The 18802-nt window shown below is 33.0% G+C and overlaps 1 protein-coding gene across 1 annotated transcript in view; it reads left to right on the top strand.

Moving 5' to 3' along the window:
- The window catches only part of LOC145323160 (ATP-binding cassette sub-family C member 2-like), a 48216-nt gene extending 30579 nt beyond the window's left edge, over window positions 1-17637 (top strand). Inside the window, exons 23-43 of the mRNA XM_080165553.1 lie at window positions 1888-2054; window positions 2710-2809; window positions 3200-3322; window positions 4196-4370; window positions 5160-5256; window positions 6062-6153; window positions 6549-6681; window positions 7513-7553; window positions 7933-8073; window positions 9950-10050; window positions 10478-10549; window positions 11121-11206; window positions 11753-11822; window positions 12308-12413; window positions 12852-13021; window positions 13472-13571; window positions 13683-13776; window positions 14108-14213; window positions 14661-14780; window positions 16708-16809; window positions 17451-17637. Coding sequence (XP_080021679.1) covers window positions 1888-2054; window positions 2710-2809; window positions 3200-3322; window positions 4196-4370; window positions 5160-5256; window positions 6062-6153; window positions 6549-6681; window positions 7513-7553; window positions 7933-8073; window positions 9950-10050; window positions 10478-10549; window positions 11121-11206; window positions 11753-11822; window positions 12308-12413; window positions 12852-13021; window positions 13472-13571; window positions 13683-13776; window positions 14108-14213; window positions 14661-14780; window positions 16708-16809; window positions 17451-17499 — 2245 coding nt within the window. The 3' untranslated portion in view covers window positions 17500-17637. The remainder of the gene's footprint in view (window positions 1-1887; window positions 2055-2709; window positions 2810-3199; window positions 3323-4195; window positions 4371-5159; window positions 5257-6061; window positions 6154-6548; window positions 6682-7512; window positions 7554-7932; window positions 8074-9949; window positions 10051-10477; window positions 10550-11120; window positions 11207-11752; window positions 11823-12307; window positions 12414-12851; window positions 13022-13471; window positions 13572-13682; window positions 13777-14107; window positions 14214-14660; window positions 14781-16707; window positions 16810-17450) is intronic.
- Window positions 17638-18802: the final 1165 nt, after the last annotated feature.

Raw genomic sequence — 18802 nt, 5'->3', positions numbered from 1 at the left:
GTTCTTTTGACTTAAGCAAAGCAAAAGATACAATACATCTTTTTAATTTTGTTTCTAGACTTTCCTCTTATAAAATTCAGCCATAAATCTATTAAACTTGATTTTTCTTCTTAAAAGAAATAAGTCAAAAGAATAAGTTTTTGAGAAGATATTTATAGATAAATTAAGTTTGTTTGTATCAGTTTTCATCAAGGGTTTAGAGAAAAATTATTAGATAGTTTCTTTCAAATGTAAAAGCTATTAGGGACCTAAAGGGATAAGACAATTAATGTACATCCCCAATGATGATTCACAAAGTTACCTCTTTTGAAGATTACGATCAGTGGTTGAACGATTAAACACTCAACTTAATACACATACCAATCAAATTCAATAAAGGTCCCCGAAGTTGTTAAGGCAACGAATTAGAAAAATTGTTATTATAAAACTTAGGGGACTAGTGTAATAAACAGCTCAATGTCCCCTTCCCTTCCTGAGGAGCTCCTTAATAAAAGTTTATTATAAAATCTATTATCCCCTCCCTCCCTTATTAGTGAGATGTAGTATGGTTAAATTATTTATATCATCCATTGTCCCCTCCCTCCCTGGTTAGAGAGTTTGTTTATATTATTTGTTATTGTTCTTTTCCATATTTATTTGCAATTCTTAAGGAGTGAACTTACAATACAACAGAAAAGAAATAGCACAACCTAATTATAAAATTACTGTCAAAATTGAAAAATTATTGCTTGCACATTATAACAGATTTTTAAGATCTCTAATAAAAAGAAACTTGCAGCGGGCTAAAATAACGATTTCCCCCTTTACTCCATGCCCTCCCCTCCTACTAGGTGAACGAACTATCCAATAAACAAGTTCCATGTTAGCAAGTTAGATTGACGACAGTTTTATTAATGTCATGCATATTCTACATCTATTATATACATTGCTGTTAATTGTTTAAAATCCGTTTGAATTAAGTAATATTTGTGTAATATTATATGTAAACATGTGGAGATTTGCATGGATCTAAAGGGATTAGACAATAGCCGGTAAGATGTACATCCCCAATCATAATACTCAAAGTTAACCCTTCTGTAGATTGCAATTAGTGGTTCAAACGTTTGGACACTCAACTTAATGAACCAACAAATTCATTAAAAGTTCCCAAAGTTGTTGAGACAACGAATAAGAAAATGTTATTGTAACAGTTTGTGGACTAGTGAAATAAACAGGCCATTGTCCCCTCCCTTCCTTGGAGATTTGTTATATTAGAGTATTAATCCTTCCTTTTAGCTATTGGAATTATCAAATGTTATGTATGAACACTTTTCTTCACAAGTTTTAATTAAAAGTTTGTTTGTGGATATGATATCACAAAGTAGTTTCTTTTCAAAATTTTTCTTATTCTTTTCTTATTAACAAAGAGCTTTTATGAGCAAAGCTTCTCTATACTTCGCTTTGTCTGTCCGTTCAATTATAAAACTATAGGTTTCATGATTTTCCATTATTTTATCTTTTTATTTTTTCTCTCTCTGTTTTATAGTCCACTGAACATCTGCTCCATAACTCTCTCTGTGGATTTGTCCATCCATGATTTTATTGTGCTAATATAATTTATGGATGTTGTCATGTTTGTTTATTTAAAAATATATAAATTAACATTACTGTGTATATACAGATAACTACCTACCTTCTTTTTTCGATGAACTTTTCCATCTGCTATCAAATTGTTTTCTGCTACTTGGCTGTGTTAATATTCCCAATACCATTGGTTGATTTTCAATGACCTTATTTTTCTGTACAAGGTCCATGGGATGGGGACATGCTGTTATGTAACCCTTTCTCCCTCTAGTGTTATACTCTAAAATATCTTCTCTGGACATCTGATTTTGATTTTTTTTCTAGATATGACGAGAACCGGTACCAGAATGTGATCAACTCATGCGCCCTGGCCTCTGACCTCGACATCCTACCCAACCACGACCTTACTGAGATTGGGGAGAATGGAGTCAACCTGAGTGGAGGACAGAAACAGAGGGTGGGCCTTGCCAGGGCTGCTTATAATGATTCAGGAATCTTGAATTAAAAAAAATATTTATCATCTTGAATTTAGTTTCTTTTCAATGCAGTTTATATTTAAGCATTTATAACAATTTAGATAAGTGGGTTTGGTCAGCTCATACCAATAACGAAATTAATTCGGAAGAAAATCACGAAACCTATACGTGTTTTTCAGCTGTCGTTGGGGGGCAACACATCGTAAAATTGACGATCTCTCCATTTGCCCCCCAAATATTATTTTAGATTTATTTTGCTTGTTGGTTATACCTTATTCCTGGGGTTTGGTAGTTTTTATTCCTAAAACGTAATCCATGCAAGAGGTTTTGGTCCTTCGGGATCTACAACTACAGTGCATAACCCTGTGGGGATACTCAGAATTGCCTAGCCTAACCTGATCTAAAGTAATAAACAAAAAAGATGAATATTATGGGGAAAAAACAGATAGAGAGGAGACGATGGTCTTAATCTTTAGAAAGGGTAATTTTGTGTAACATCATTGGGGCTGTACATCAATTTATTGTTCATTGTTTTATCCCTTTAGATTCCTCGGAAAGTCATACAAGAATTATTATTTTATAGTTCACTACTATTTATTTAAAAAACCTTATTATTGCTTGGTTACTTATTGATAATTATGAACCTTTTTTAATTGTAAGATCTACTTAGATATCGTATTGATGGATGATCCTTTGAGTGCTGTGGACGCACATGTGGCTAAGGAGATATTTGATCATCTTATTGGTCCTAACGGCATGCTCAAAAATAGGTTAGCTTTATTATCTACTTAGCTAAAAGAACCTTGGGTACCTTTTCAAATGATGATTTGTTATCTAATGTTTTTAAATTTTAAGTTTAAAATAGGGGTAATTTTGTTTATCATTATTCGGGATGTATCAATATATCCTCCATTGTCTTATCCCTTAAGATCCCTGGTGCTTGTTAAGCTTGTATTAATCAACTGTTTAAATTAATCATTTTTTTTATTGATAAAATACTTGTATACCTTCCCTTGACCTGTTAGAAGCTTCTCTGCAAAGAAGAACCATATTAGTACAGTGGTTAGCCAAATTTTAAGCTACAGACACAGAGTCAGACAGACAGAAAGCCTTTATATTGTTTAGAAGTTTATCTATGTCTAAAAATTCTATAAATCTAGGACAAGAATTTTGGTGACTCACAATCTTGGATTCCTACATCAAGTTGACAAGATCCTAATTTTTGATAATGGTACCATTGTGGATGAAGGGACTTTGGAACAGTTACAGCAGGGCAACAGCAGGTATTAATCTTGTAGCAATATGTCAAAATATAATCACGCAACCTCCTCCATAGAGTTTCATTGTGGATGAAGGAACTTTAGAACAGTTACAACAGGGCAACAGCAAGTAATGTTTTTGTTACAATTTTTTATATTTTAATCACACAACCTTCTCTTGAAAGTATTCCATTAGAGGAATATTGGAATGAATAATTGCAGTAGGTAATGATATTGTAACAATTTAACAAAATATAATCACGCAACCTTCTCTTGAAATAATTACAGTCGATAAACATAAGTACATTTGCAACTGGGTAATAGTCTTGTCACAATTTGTCAAAATATAATCACGAAACCTTCTCTTGAAAGTATTCCATTAGAGGAATTTAATAATAATTACTGTAGATTTTGTGACAATTTGGTAAAATATAAACACTCAACCTTCTCTGTAAATAACAATTGAATAAAGATTTCTAGGAGAACAATGAACAAAGGAACAAAGTACATTTGTAACTGGGTAATAGTCTTGTCACAATTTGTCAAAATATAATCACGAAACCTTCTCTTGAAAGTATTCCATTACAGAAATATTATAATAATGACAGTCGATTTTGTGACAATTTGTTAAAATATAATCACCCAACCTTCTGTGTAAATAACAATAGAATAAAGATTTCTAGGAGAGCAAGGAACAAAGGAACAATAATTTAAGCAAAGTATCTGCATAATCAAGTCCTAAAGAGTACAATGCACATTATCCTATATAATGTAGCAATTTTATAACTAATTTAGTTTCGACTTATAGTTTAGTATTCTGCCACTCTACTGATTTAAGATCCAAGCTTTTATGAATGCTGTCAAATTTATTTTTTATTAATTTTGCTATTTTCAAAGGTATTATGCTGAGATATCTGAGTTTATTGGCCAGAAAGAGAAAGAAGCGGAGAAGTCAGATGAGACCAAGGGAAGTAATCCTAAAAAGAAGAAAGAGAATGATGGCAAACTTATCAAGAAAGAGACCTCAGCTGAAGGAAGAGTGGATGTAAAACATTATACTTATTATCTTAAGGAATGCTTTACAATTAAATTTGTAACTACACATTGGACAGTAATTTATATTAGTACTCAAAGTTGTATTAACTCGATTTCTCATCTGTTGGCTAAAACTTGTTTAATATTTTTATTCAATCTTAATAGAGTTTGTTTAAACTAGCATATTCAAAACTTTTCAACCATTAGAGTAAAACACTAGAGGGAGAAAGGGTTAAATAAAGCAACCTTCAGAACCTAGTAATAGTGTCTAACTTTTTATCTTAGTGACGTAACAAAAATCGAAGGATGAGAGGGGAGGTGGGAAAGGAAACCCCTAAAAAAGAGATGGATTTTTGTTACGTCACAAAGATAAAAATTTAGATACTATTACTAGGTTCCAACCTTCATATTGGGTCATTGAAAATCGACCAATGGTGTCGCTTATATTAACACAGCCAAGTAGCAGAAAATTATTTAGAAGCAGACGAAAGAGGTCTTTGAAAAATGAAGGGAGGTAGTTGTCTGTATATACATTTATACTATAGATCTGTTATTCAACCAATAACTTTTATCCATGGCTGTGGAAATTTTTAACTGGTGATATATTAGGCCAAGTAAGGATAAGGTTCATTGGGCACTTGGTAGCCCCGCAGGGGTACGGCATAGGAAAAACTAGCAACTGATTTTATTTTCGGTTTTTTTTTTTAAACGGGAGGGTTAAAATACAAAACAAGCACAGAAATCAGAAAAACTTTATGAAAACAAACGGAAAGAAAATTACAAATTTATAATTAAAATATGAATTGTAAAGTAAAATGATCTTTAGAGCATGAATATTTGGTTATTCCTTCTTGTACTTGGATATTTCATGTTTTCAGAAGCTTTCAAAGTTGCAGGAAATATTGTTCTAGCAGATTGGACAGGTATAGTTCACGTTGTTGCAATATGTATATTAAAAATCACGCAACCTCTTTTTAATATTTGGTTATTCCTCTGGTATTTGGATGTTTTATATTATCAGAAGATTTCAAAGTTGCCGGAAACATTGTTCTAGCTGATTGGACAGGTATAGTTTATGTTGTTGCAACATAAGTAACTAGTGGCTATGCCCATAGAGGCCCTTGAGGTGGGGGATGATTTGACCCTCCCCCCCCCCCACACTTTCAGTTGTAGATTTACAATGAAAAACTAAAACAGTGTTTAAATTTTTTTCTAGGGGCGATTTCTCTTGGTAGGGTATAAAAGAAATATTAGAAAATACATTGCTGTAAAGGAGAACCATAACGATTCATTGGTTACAGATATTAATCACGCAACCTTCTCTTAGGTTATTTTGGTTTTTCATTCATTTGATCAATAGTAACTCAGCACTTTAGCAATCCGTTTACATTATTGGTTAGAACATTTATTTTTAGTTCATATGTATAATAAGCAAATCATATAAAAGTTTTAGCATAAAGTTTTGCTTTGGAAAATTCTACTGACCAAAAATCATATCACTCTTGTTAGGGATTGAATCATTACATGATATTATATATGAACTATCATACCCAAAAAATATTTTAGCTGTACTACTAATTGGAAAAATGTTTAGGTACTGTAGGAGAGGGAGAGACTAATATGAAGCATCTCGGCTACTATACACTTATATATATTTATAGGTACTGTAGGAGAGGGAGAGACTAATATGAAGCATCTCGGCTACTATACACTTATATATACTTATAGGTACTGTAGGAGAGGGAGAGACTAATATGAAGCATCTCGGCTACTATACACTTATGGCTTTCCTCTGCTCAATATTTGGAATGGCCAGCCAGGAAAAGATTCTTTAAAGTATTTTTAATTCTATAATTTTACACATGCCTTTTGAAATTTCACAAGCAAAATATACTTTAAAAAAATGAGGAAGTTAGAGTTAGAAGAAATTAAAAAATAAGTAAAAAAAAAAAAAAATCAGGAGAAACAGACAAACAAACACCTAATAGTAACTTAGCTAATAATGATACCATATCAATATAAATACTGTAAACAAAATGTATTACAATAGTTCTGATTTTATGTGGGTTAAAGTTGACATAAAAATATAAAAAATACAGTCAATAATTTGTCTTTCATAGACATTTTAATTAGTCGACATTAACGATTGAATTCATATGTCAATGCGAGGCTTTTTAGGGATTTGAAAATTAATAAAGGATCTATCCCCACGTAGATTGGAAGTAACTACAGGTGCGCGGCCGCCTCTGAGGTGCTGCACGCCTCCATGCTGGACAAGACAATGCACGCGCCCCTAGTCTTCTTCGAGACTAATCCCATCGGCAGGATTCTCAACAGATTCACTTCAGGATTGTTCTTAATTATGGCAGTACGGACGGACAATTACAGGGAGAGAGGGAGGCATTGGACTGTACATTTCACTGGTACCCAAAGTTTGATAACCACATTTATTCAAAAAAAACATCGGATAATGTTATTGAATTTAACTGTGTCCAGACTTTTAAACTACTAATTTTGATCTACTGATTGGTAATTTTGTTTATAATCATGGGAATGTTCATTAATTTATTGTTTCATTGTCTTATACCTTAAGAGCTTGTATAAATGTAGAAAATATTTTCTTTGAAAAGACTTAGTTTATTAATATTATATTCTGGAAGAGAAAATACAACTGCACCTAAATATTTTTTTTTTAAATAACAAGCCGTTTTCACTCCACGGGGGGAGCACAGGCCGCTGACAATTTGTCAGTGTTTCTGTAAAGCCCTGTGATTGCGATGTAAAGCGTCCATTTGCCCGCCCATCAGACAACCAACCCTTTGATTGCTTGACATTTGTCTGAGAAGTCCTTACTGTGCATGGTAGTTATTTGCGCCTGTTTTGGGGCCAAGGCATTCCCCCTACTAACTATTAATGTCATGCACCTGACATATCAGCAGTAGGAACCATTTTTAACGTCTTTAGTCATGACGCAGTGTCGGACCGAGATTCGAACCTGTCACCTTAGCGACGACGAGCGGATGCGCTACGTGTTGAGCCACCTAAATATTAAACCAGAACAAAACTATCACCACTTCCTTTTTATAAAATAAAATAAGGGATGAGGGGGTTTTCGTGTGCTCCACTAGGCAATTTAAGGGAAACCTACAAACATTGCCATAATTAAGTTTAAACAATAGATATGGATATTGTGGATCAAAAGATTGCTATGCAGCTTAGGAATGACAACAATATTGTTTTGTTTTGACTGTAGTTAAACTAGTACCCAAAGTTTATTAGACACGTTCTCGCGTTGGATTGGGTACTTTAATTTGGTGTTGATTGATTGGTTTAAACTATAACAGTGTCCTAACTTTTCAACCAATAATTTACAAAATCTACAAAAGGAGTAATTTTTAACACCATCGGTGATTGATGTACAACTAATTATTGTCAATTGTCTTATCCCTTCAGGCCTCAATTTTTTTTAGTTTATTATCACCCAAATAAAATTTTTCATTATGTTTTCTATTTTCATTACTTTTTCATCGGTTGAAAAGCTAGAGCTCAACATATTAAGCTTTTAAAAATTAAACATTGTCATTTTAACGATTTACAGGCAGTTTTTGAGCTGTGTGTTTATGATCCTGAGTACCTTTTCTGTGGTTACCTACATAACCCCAATGTTTTTGGTCCCGTTGGCCCCCATAACCATTGCCTATATATTCCTACAGATTTACTTCACAAGGACAAGAAGACAGGTAGGAAGCGAAGCTACTATATAATTTGTGTATGTATGGTAAGTCCGTACGTCATTTTTTGTGGTGACGTACATAACTATGTTTCTGACAATCTATTACAATTGCCTATATCTTCCTGTAGATTTACTTCACAAGGACAAGAAGACAGGTATGTAGCGTAGCTGCTCTATAATTAGGGTTTGTATTGTATGTCTGTATGTCATTTTCTGTGATGACATACATAACTAATTTGTTTTTTTTACCATTGTTTATATCTTCCTGCAGATCTATTTCACTAGGACTAGAAGACAGGTAGGTAGCGAAGCTACTATACAATTAGGGCTTATTCGTTCTGGCTATAGGTCTTTAACATTGGTAACGTATATAACTATGATTCTGGCAATCTATTTGCATTGCCTATATCTTTCTACAGATTTACTTCACTAGGACTAGAAGACAGGTAGGTAGTGCAGCTACTATATAATTAGATGTTTATGGTACGTCTTTACGTCATTAACTATGTTTCTGGTAATCTTTAAACTTTGCCTATATCTTCCTACAGATATACTTCACCAGGACAAGAAGACAGGTAGGTAGCGCAGCTATTCTATAGTTAGGGTTGTCCAATGTGGTTACATACATAACTATGTTTCTGGCAATCTATTACCATTGCCTATATCTTCCTACAGATTTACTTCACTAGGACACGAAGACAGGTAGGTAGCGCAGCTACTATACAATTAGAGCTTATTCGTTCTGGCTGTACGTCCTTAACAAGGATAACGTACATACCTATGATTCTGGCATTCTATTAATATTGCCTATATCTTCCTACAAATATACTTCACAAGGACTAGAAGACAGGTAGGTAGCGCAGCTACTATATAATCAGGTGTTGTCCGATCCGTCTTTACGTTTTGTTTCTGGAAATATATTACCATTGCCTATATCTTCCTACAGATCTACTTTACTAGGACAAGAAGACAGGTAGGTAGTGCAGCTGCTCTATAATTAGGGTTTGTCCAATCCGTCTGTACGTCATTTTAGATGGTAACGTATATAACTATGTTTCTGGCAATATATTACCATTGCCTATATCTTCCTACAGATCTACTTTACAAGGACAAGAAGACAGGTATGTAGCGCAGCTACTATACAATTTGGTTTTGTCTAATATGTCCGTACGTCATGTTTCTGGAAATCTCATACCATTGCCTATATCTTCCTACAGATATACTTCACAAGGACAATAAGACAGGTAAATAGCGCAGCTACTATATAATTAGGGTTTGTATAGTACGTCTGTACGTCATTTTCTGTGGTGACGTATATAAGTATGCCACTAACACCTATCACCATTGCCTACAGATTTACTTTACTAGGACAAGAAGACAGATAGGTAGCGCAGCTACGTTATAATTAGGGTTTGTATAGTACGTCTGTACGTCATTATCAGTGGTGACGTAGATTAACTATGTTTCTGGAAATTTAATACCATTGCCTATATCCTCATACAGATATGTATACTTCACGAGGACAAGAAGACAGGTAGGTTGCTACTTTATAACAGGGATTTGTACAGTTTGTCCGAATGTCATTATAGTATTTTGGACAGCTTTCCTTGGATATTAAAATGAAAAAATATAATATAAAAAGATTTTGTTAGCCACTAAGGATTGAAGAACTGGTATTGATTTTATGGTTTTTATTTTAATATTCGTAGAAAATTTCTGTAATTTGATGCTATACACGATTTTTTAGTATGGCTGAAAACCGGTTTCAATCCACGCACCGGATATTAATCGGTTTTAGAGCCATAGTTGAAATCACACTATTATTACGTCAAGCTAACCTAATTATTTCACTGTACATTGACATATATTAGATTTATTTTCAGGTAAAAAGAATTGAGAGTGTGTCAAAGTCTCCAATTTTCAGTCATTTCACTGAATCTATAACTGGAGCAATTACAATCAGAGCTTTTAATCAAGCAGACAGGAACTTTTTCCATATAAAATATATCAGTATATTGTGTTTTATATCATAAGGATGAGAGGGGACATTGTACTGTAAATTACTCTGGTACCTTTAGTTTTCTTAAATTCATGGGATTAAAACAGCTTTGGTTACTTTTATTAAAGTTTTGTTGGTTGGTTTCAATTTCCATCTAATAACTTTAATCTGCAGAGTAATATTGTTTATCATCATTGGGGAAGTATATGTAGTTTTCATCATAGTTTACTTCCTTCCAAAGTTAACGGTTGATAATTAAAATGATTGTAATTATAAAATGCCTCAACGTTTATTAGATTTATTGGGTATAGTCCTTTTCGTGACAATGCCCCTTAAGGGGCGTTTCTTTGTATTTTCATAGTAGCTTTTCTCCTATTTCTAGCCCCTATTATATGGAAATTGTTGGTAACAGATTTTGTCGAGAATCTGAGGAGAAAATTGGAAAACATTTGCATTGTAACTACATCAGTGATATGTCTAACAGGAATATATGGTTTAATAATGAATAAGTTGCTTCGCCCTTAGTCTAAAGTAGGTTAAAACCACCCAAAGAGAGTTATAAAGCTTCCCTGAAAATACAACCAATGCCAACCCTCAATTTTCAAGATATCAAGCTTCAGACCAAATATTTGCAATAGATCGTGTTTTTGGTGTAGAGTACTTGTTCACTAAGTAAATGTATATAGATTAAGATTACATAGATAGCTTAATATTTTCTAAATATGATTCTTTCTCTTAAAGCACTGAAAACCCCTCCCCCATTATTTTTAACATAAATTTCAAACAAGAGGGGGATATACTTGGTTATTAATTATTAAAAAGCTAAAGTATTTTAATGTTTTGTTATAGTCAAAATAACATTAATTTCAAATAATCAAAGTTATTTGTATGCCTGACATTAAATAATCTAACTTAATCTAATTACTAACCTATTTAATGATCCTCGAAAAATTGATGTTAAAAAAATAACTAAAAGTTTTAGGACTACAATTAAAATTAAAAAAACCTATCAACTGCAAATATAAGATAATATTTAACCAAACTATAATATAAAGATGGTTGAGTATCCGAGTTGAAATCTTGGGAAATGTGATTGTTCTCTTTGCCGCGCTATTTGCGTTCTACTATGGAGATACTATAGGTAAGAATCCAGGAATAGGGTATAGCCAACAAGTGAAATAAATCTAAAATAATAATATCTAGGGGGCAGATAAAAGGTTCATCTTTACTACGAAGCGTTGCCCCCCAAAATCATGAAAAAATCAGCTGACATTACCAAATATTTTTTCAAATGAATTCAGTTGTTTGTTACAGCTGGAAAATATGATTTTATGAAATTAGTGGCAATGAAACCTTTATCAATATAACAGTCATCAAGATCTTTCGGTCATAGACACATATACATCCTATATGTTTTCTTAAAGGATTATGTGTGTCTTGAAAAAATTCATTAAATTATTTAATAAATAGGGTTCTTTTTTTATAAAGCTTGTTATCAGCTATTTTGGAGAGAGTAGCTAATCCTCTGAAGAAAAATTACCTCTTGAAAAAACACCCCCTTCCTTCTCTATATAATATAAATTTATTTTAAAACCAGCAATATGATGACCTGTAAGATTTTTTCAATGTTGTGCAGTATTTGTCCTTTGACCCTGCAATGCCTCCCTATTACTATGTTAAATTTTAGGAGCTGGTTTAGCTGGTCTGTCAATCTCCTATGCTATGTCCTTGATTGATGGATTTGGATGGACTATAAGGTAATATACATCATTAATAACAATTGCTAAATTTTTGTAGCTCTTATTTATATATACAAGGTGTTTCAAGGGAAATGTGATTTTTAAAATCTTAATTATCTTTAAAAATAATGCCTTTGTTAAAACTGGTTTAAGGCATTATTTGTTAATATAATCATTTTTGAATATTTGAAACATAAATGTCCCTGAACAGGTTTTTCAAATATATATGGCAGTCTATTGTTTTTTTTTTTCTGTGCATAATTAAGTTTTAAATAATAACATTTATCTTGAAACACCCTGTATGCATAAAAACTATTATATATAGTTGTACTGTTTTTTTTTGGAATTCTAAAATGGCATGCAAAAATGTGTTTCCACACAATGTTTTCATACAGGCCATATCAGTAAAATTAAAGAATAATTACAGAAAATAGATACATAAAATCATGTGAAAAAAAAGATAATTGAGTATGAGCATAAAAATGGCATAATGATGTTTATAGGACTGCTGGAGAGCTTGAATCCGACAGTGTAGCCCTAGAAAGAATCAGAGAATATGAAGACTTGCCACAAGAAAAAGCATGGGACACTGATGGATATCTTCCAGATGTAAGTTTAAGTTCAGAATATTATTAATAGATGGCAGCAATGTACATTATTTCCATAAAAGTAGTTAAGCCATTCTCAATAGATAATATTGACCTAGATAGTAAATTTTATTACAATACTTAGTGAAGGGTGTTATTTTTCTTATTTGATAAAGTACTAAAATAATTAGGGTTTTTTGGTTTATCTGTTAAAATCTCACTAATCACAGAAGTAATTAAATTCCCCATATGAGGAAAACTTTCATAATACAGGTCCAAGGGTTATATAAGTCTATTTTATTTTTAAAGACTGAGTCTTGGTATGGTTTTAGGTTATTTTTCTAAGCAAATTCCTTTTCAAATTTTAGTTTTTGTATGGCTTAGACTATTTTTTCTATGATCTACCCTGAAAATACAGAATCCTTAGATGCTAGTATAGATTTCTTATTAATATTCATAGAATTGGCCGGACAAGGGCGAAATCCATTTCAAAAGCTACAGCACCAAGTACCGCCCGGAGCTGCCAAATGTCCTGGAGGATTTCAACCTCCAGGTGGGCGCTCAGGAGAAAGTGGGCATTGTGGGCAGGACAGGCGCTGGCAAGTCAAGTCTCTCTCTGGCGCTTTTCAGGTAAATAGTATCATCCTATTATATAAAGTATATCCATAGACACAGTGTTTCGCCCTTTTAGGGCTCATCAGTATGGCTCAATTCATCAGAGTTAATTTTGCACGTGGCGGGGCTTGAACCGGTTTTATTGTTTGTAACTTAAGATTTTAAATACTTCTGAATTGAGTGAGTTCTTTATTTCTAGGAAGCTTTACATATGTTCAGGTTTTAAGCTATTTTAGATTAAAATTTTCAGATGGTGTTAAATAGATGATGCTAGAGGCCCAGCCGCTAGTTCTACTAAACAATATGCTATACATTTTAAGTTCTTACATTATATGTAGAGGATAAGGTTCTTTTTAACTGTTTTTCTGTCAATCTTCTGTCTGTTATTATATATGTAGTATGCAAAAGTTCTTTCTAACTGCCAAAAGTTTTTTTTTTGATTCAAAACAATTATCTTGTATTTAGAATTATTGAACCATCGGAAGGAACAATCTACATTGATGATATGGATATTTCTAATATTGGATTACAAGATCTTAGATCTAGACTTACTATTATACCCCAGGTAAATACTTCGCTTGTTTTAATTTATTTTTAATGGTGATTTCTAGGACAAGTATTATAATCAAATCATCGCCATAATTAAATTTTCAAGATGTTACAATTTGTAATTTAGGAGCCTACCTTATTTTCTGGAACGCTGAGGTTTAACCTGGATCCTGGTAACGCCTATTCTGATGAACAAATTGCCTGGTCTATTCAAACTTCAGGTAAACACTGATGCTGCCTTTTCTACAAATAGCAATATTGCAGTTGCTGTGTTTTTGACACTATGTAAGTATGTTTTTATCTATTTCAATATCAGGCAGGATTCTTAAGGGACAAAACAATAAAAATGTACAAATTATGACAAACAAAAATTACCGCTTCTGCAGTTTGAACAAGGTACATGTAAGGCTAGTCTATACTTCCTTTCATCTACGTAAAGCTAAGGAAACCCTTATATTTATGCTTACTTTATGCCTAGGATATATTTCATGGTTAACTTTTAAGTCTTTTGAATGAAACCTTAGTGATTGAAATATATTATTTTAACTTTAGGTCTAAGCATAAAGGAAGGACTTGACGACCACCTTTCTGAGGGAGGACTTGGACTAAGTCTGGGCCAAAGACAAATGGTTTGTCTCGCTAGAGCTCTTCTTAGAAGGTATACCCTTATATAAATAGGAGAATGCATAGTTGTGTGAATTGCCGAACCAATATTGTTTTTCTTTACATTGAAGCTTTTTTGTAATATCCGCAGAAAATAAGATGAGGCTAACAATGCTTAAACTTTGGATATCAGCATAATTTACAATCCAATGTCCCCTCCCTTCCTGATGATAGTAAACTCAGTGGAGGAGCGGAAATTGGACTGTTAATTACACTAATACCCAATGTTTTTACAATCATGTTGTCTTATTTGTTAACTTCAAAACGTTGGGTACCTTTATTCAATTTGATCGGTTGGTTTATTAACCAGCTTGCTCAAACTTTTCAACCAATATTTTAAATCTACAGAATGTGTGATTTGTTAATCATCATTGGGTATGTACATTATTTTATCCTCCATTGTCTTATCCCTTAAGATCCTTCTAACATACTTTCTGCTCAGGTCTAAGATCTTGATCCTGGACGAGGCAACAGCCGCTGTGGACTCCGCCACGGACAAGAGGATCCAGGACACAATCAGGGAACAGTTCAACTCCTGCTCAGTTCTTACCATTGCTCATAGGTAGGTAGAGAGATTATAGTGACAGGACACAATCAGGGAACAGTTCAACTCCTGTTCAGTTCTTACCATAGCTCATAGGTAGGTAGAGAGATTATAGTAACAGAACACATTAGGGAACAGTTCAACTCCTGTTCAGTTCTTACCATTGCTCATAGGTAGGTAGAGATATTATAGTGACAGGACACCATCAGGGAATAGTTCAACTCTTGTTCAGTTCTTACCATTGCTCATAGGTAGGTAGAGAGATTATAGTGACAGGACACATTAGAGAACAGTTCAACTCTTGCTCAGTTCTTACCATTGCTCATAGGTAGGTAGAGAGATTATAGTGACAGGACACATTAGAGAACAGTTCAACTCTTGCTCAGTTCTTACCATAGCTCATAGGTAGGTAGAGAGATTATAGTGACAGGACACCATCAGGGAACAGTTCAACTCCTGTTCAGTTCTTACCATTGCTCATAGGTAGGTAGAGATATTATAGTGACAGGACACCATCAGGGAATAGTTCAACTCTTGTTCAGTTCTTACCATTGCTCATAGGTAGGTAGAGAGATTATAGTGACAGGACACATTAGAGAACAGTTCAACTCTTGCTCAGTTCTTACCATTGCTCATAGGTAGGTAGAGAGATTATAGTGACAGGACACATTAGGGAACAGTTCAACTCTTGCTCAGTTCTTACCATATACCAGATATTATAGTGACAGGACACCATCAGGGAACAGTTTAACTCCTGCTCAGTTCTTACCATTGCTCATAGGTAGGTAGAGAGATTATAGTGACAGGACACATTAGGGAACAGTTCAACTCTTGCTCAGTTCTTACCATATACCAGATATTATAGTGACAGGACACCATCAGGGAACAGTTTAACTCCTGCTCAGTTCTTACCATTGCTCATAGGTAGGTAGAGAGATTATAGTGACAGGACACATCAGGGAACAGTTTAACTCCTGCTCAGTTCTTACCATTGCTCATAGGTAGGTAGAGAGATTATAGTGACAGGACATCATCAGGGAACAGTTCAACTCCTGCTCAGTTCTTACCATTGCTCATAGGTAGGTAGAGAGATTATAGTGACAGGACACCATCAGGGAACAGTTCAACTCCTGTTTAGTTCTTACCATTGCTCATAGGTAGGTAGATAGATTATAGTGACAGGACACCATCAGGGAACAGTTCATCTCTTGCTCAGTTCTTACCATTGCTCATAATATATAATATTTTTTAGTGATTTCCCTCAAAGCGCCATGTTGAGCATTAAACCCAATACATTGAAATTAAGGGGGGGGGGGTCATTTGCTTGTTTATAACTTTAGGTCATGTTAGGTTAGGTTATAATTGAGTGCTGGGTAGCCCTAACAGGTTCATTTATTCTCCATTTTGTTTTATAGATAACGGACGAGGGTTATCGATGCCTAACATGATCTTTGTGTGAAAACACCATAAAATGTATTGTATATAGTTTATTTAAACTGTATTAAGGTGTTTTAAAATCACCAAGTATATTTGAAACCCTTAACGCTGATTCCTAATAAATATTCAAGTTCTAAAATCTAGATGTATCCTTAAAATATATCCTTAATTTAAGCAAGTCTTTAACAAATTTACATACAAGTTTGTTTAGACTTACATATTTACATTCTGTCTATGCTGACACTTTATTATTGTTAATGTTCGTTTGTCCTACTGTGTTATTTTATTATTTATTATTACTTGGATTTTACACTAGATTGTCATGTACTTTTATTAAGTAAAACGTGTAGCTGGCTATAATAACAATCCACCCCCTTGACCCCATACCCTCCTTCTGGTACAACTGATTGATAATTGTTTCCCTGTTATAATATCCATGCATATTCTATATCCGTTTTTATTTGAGAGCTTTTATTTTATGGATGGTGTCATCTTTGTTTTATTATAGACTGCATACAGTAACTGGAGGAGACAGAATCCTGGTTTTGGACACTGGTAAGCTGGCGGAACAGGGTCATCCTGCTAAGCTCATACAGGATACAAGTTCCAGGTAAAAATTATGGCCTTTTAAAGTGATTTTAAGGGATAATACAATGGATGATTAATTTTTGTTTATCCCCAATAAACAAAACTGTAAATTATAATTATTGGTGGAAAGTTTAGACACATAAAGAAAAGTAGTTTTAAACCAAAAAAATAGGAATAAGCATGTTTATAAAACTTTGGGTACCCTATAGTTCCATTAAAGTGTCCTCTTCCCTTCAATGATTATGAACTTTTTAACCTAAAGTTAAAGTATGCCCTAAATCTTTAGCCGTTTTAAAGAGCATAAGCAACAGATAACACACTTATTAATCAGGGATCTAAAGGGATAAGATAATGGCTGATAAATTGAAGTAATTCTCTAATAATGATACACAAAATTACCCGTTCTGTAGAATGTAATTAGTGGTTGAAACGTTTAAACTCTCAACTTAATGAAGCAACCAATCAAAATTAACTCCTCAAAGTCCTCAATGTTATTTAGCCAATAAATAATAAAACATATATTATTATAACTTTGGGGACTAGTTTAATCTCTCCTCTCTCTCTCTCTCTCTCTCTCTCTCTCTCTCTCTCTCTCTCTCTTACTCTCTCTCTCTCTCTCTCTTTTTTTTTCTCAATCCCTCTGCTAAAAAAAAACTTTTTTAGGTTCCACCAGATGGCTAAAGCTGCTGGTATAACAAGCGTTGAAAATTAAACATATCAAAATATAAACATATTTTTTTTATATTTTTCTATAATTATTGTGTATATTGTATAACCATGTATGTATAGATATGTAAATAAATGTATGTATAATAATTATGATGTAATTAAATGTATCAATTTACAAAAATTAGAATTCACTTAGTTTTTTAAAGAAATTTAATAAAAATTTCATTGACCTTAAAAACCTAATTATCATTAAAAGAGCATATAAATACTTTAAAATAAATTGTATTTGAATATGTGTTAGAAGTTTATTTTTGTAATCCTTTTTTTACTTTTCATATTTTTGGGATAAATATAAAATGGTTAAATTCTAGAAATCTCAGTAAAATTTTCTAATCTTAAAATATCTAAAAAGACTTAATAAAAAAATCAAAATAATAGTTATAAATATTACTTTATATCAGGACAGCATATCAAACCCTTCCATCTTAAATCAAAATAATGTACCAATAGTTTTTACTTTTTATAAATGTTTTTGATAATTTACTTAACTTTTGATAATTAAAAATGTGATTTATAAATATGATGCAAATCTAATGTATTTGATTTTCAATATATGTTTTTTTTTTATGAAACTAGCATTTTTTTCACAATTAAATATACTAAGGGCTTTGCCAGTAACCGTTAGGTCCCAATAAGGATATTGGTATCTCTTACATCCATTTATAATTGTTGTTTAGTGGGGTGGGTATACATTAATAGAAATGGTCAGTATCCTCCTACGTAGTCTTCAAATAAAAGCTTAGCTGTGCCGATAGACGTTATAGAGTAGCTTTGTTATTAAAACAAGGATTACCATTGACCAAACATACAGAAACTAGGGATGTACAAACGGACAAAGTTAGTTATAGAGCAGATATACAGTAGTGATTTTCAAAAATGAAACTCAGCCGGGTGCCGACAAAGTAACAAAAAGCAAGTTGTAAACTAATGTGATCACAAGGACACCCATGCTTTTTGTTTTAATAATGGGTATTTTTATGTCGAGAAAATCATATTTACCCCATTGTGTGAAGCTCAAAGAGACACAGTAAATTATGGAGTAGCTACATTATAAAAAATTTATTTGTGTTTGAATGAAACATAGCATAAGCTTTCACAGCATCTCCACAGTGAGCAAAATTCAAAAACATTTCTACACTAGGAAAAATGTTCACAAATATTAAGACAAAATATGTCAACTATCTTTCTGTCTGTACTAAAAGATCTCGCTAACTATTTAATCGATTGGGTACACTGCACCTTTGCAATGAAGCTTTTTGTATATTTGTTTTTATTTGAGGGAGGAT

Source organism: Acartia tonsa, chromosome 6 (genome assembly GCF_053477335.1).
Source record: "Acartia tonsa isolate MP-2025a chromosome 6, ASM5347733v1, whole genome shotgun sequence".
Lineage (NCBI taxonomy): Eukaryota > Metazoa > Arthropoda > Copepoda > Calanoida > Acartiidae > Acartia > Acartia tonsa.
This window is presented reverse-complemented; position numbering and strand designations above follow the sequence as displayed.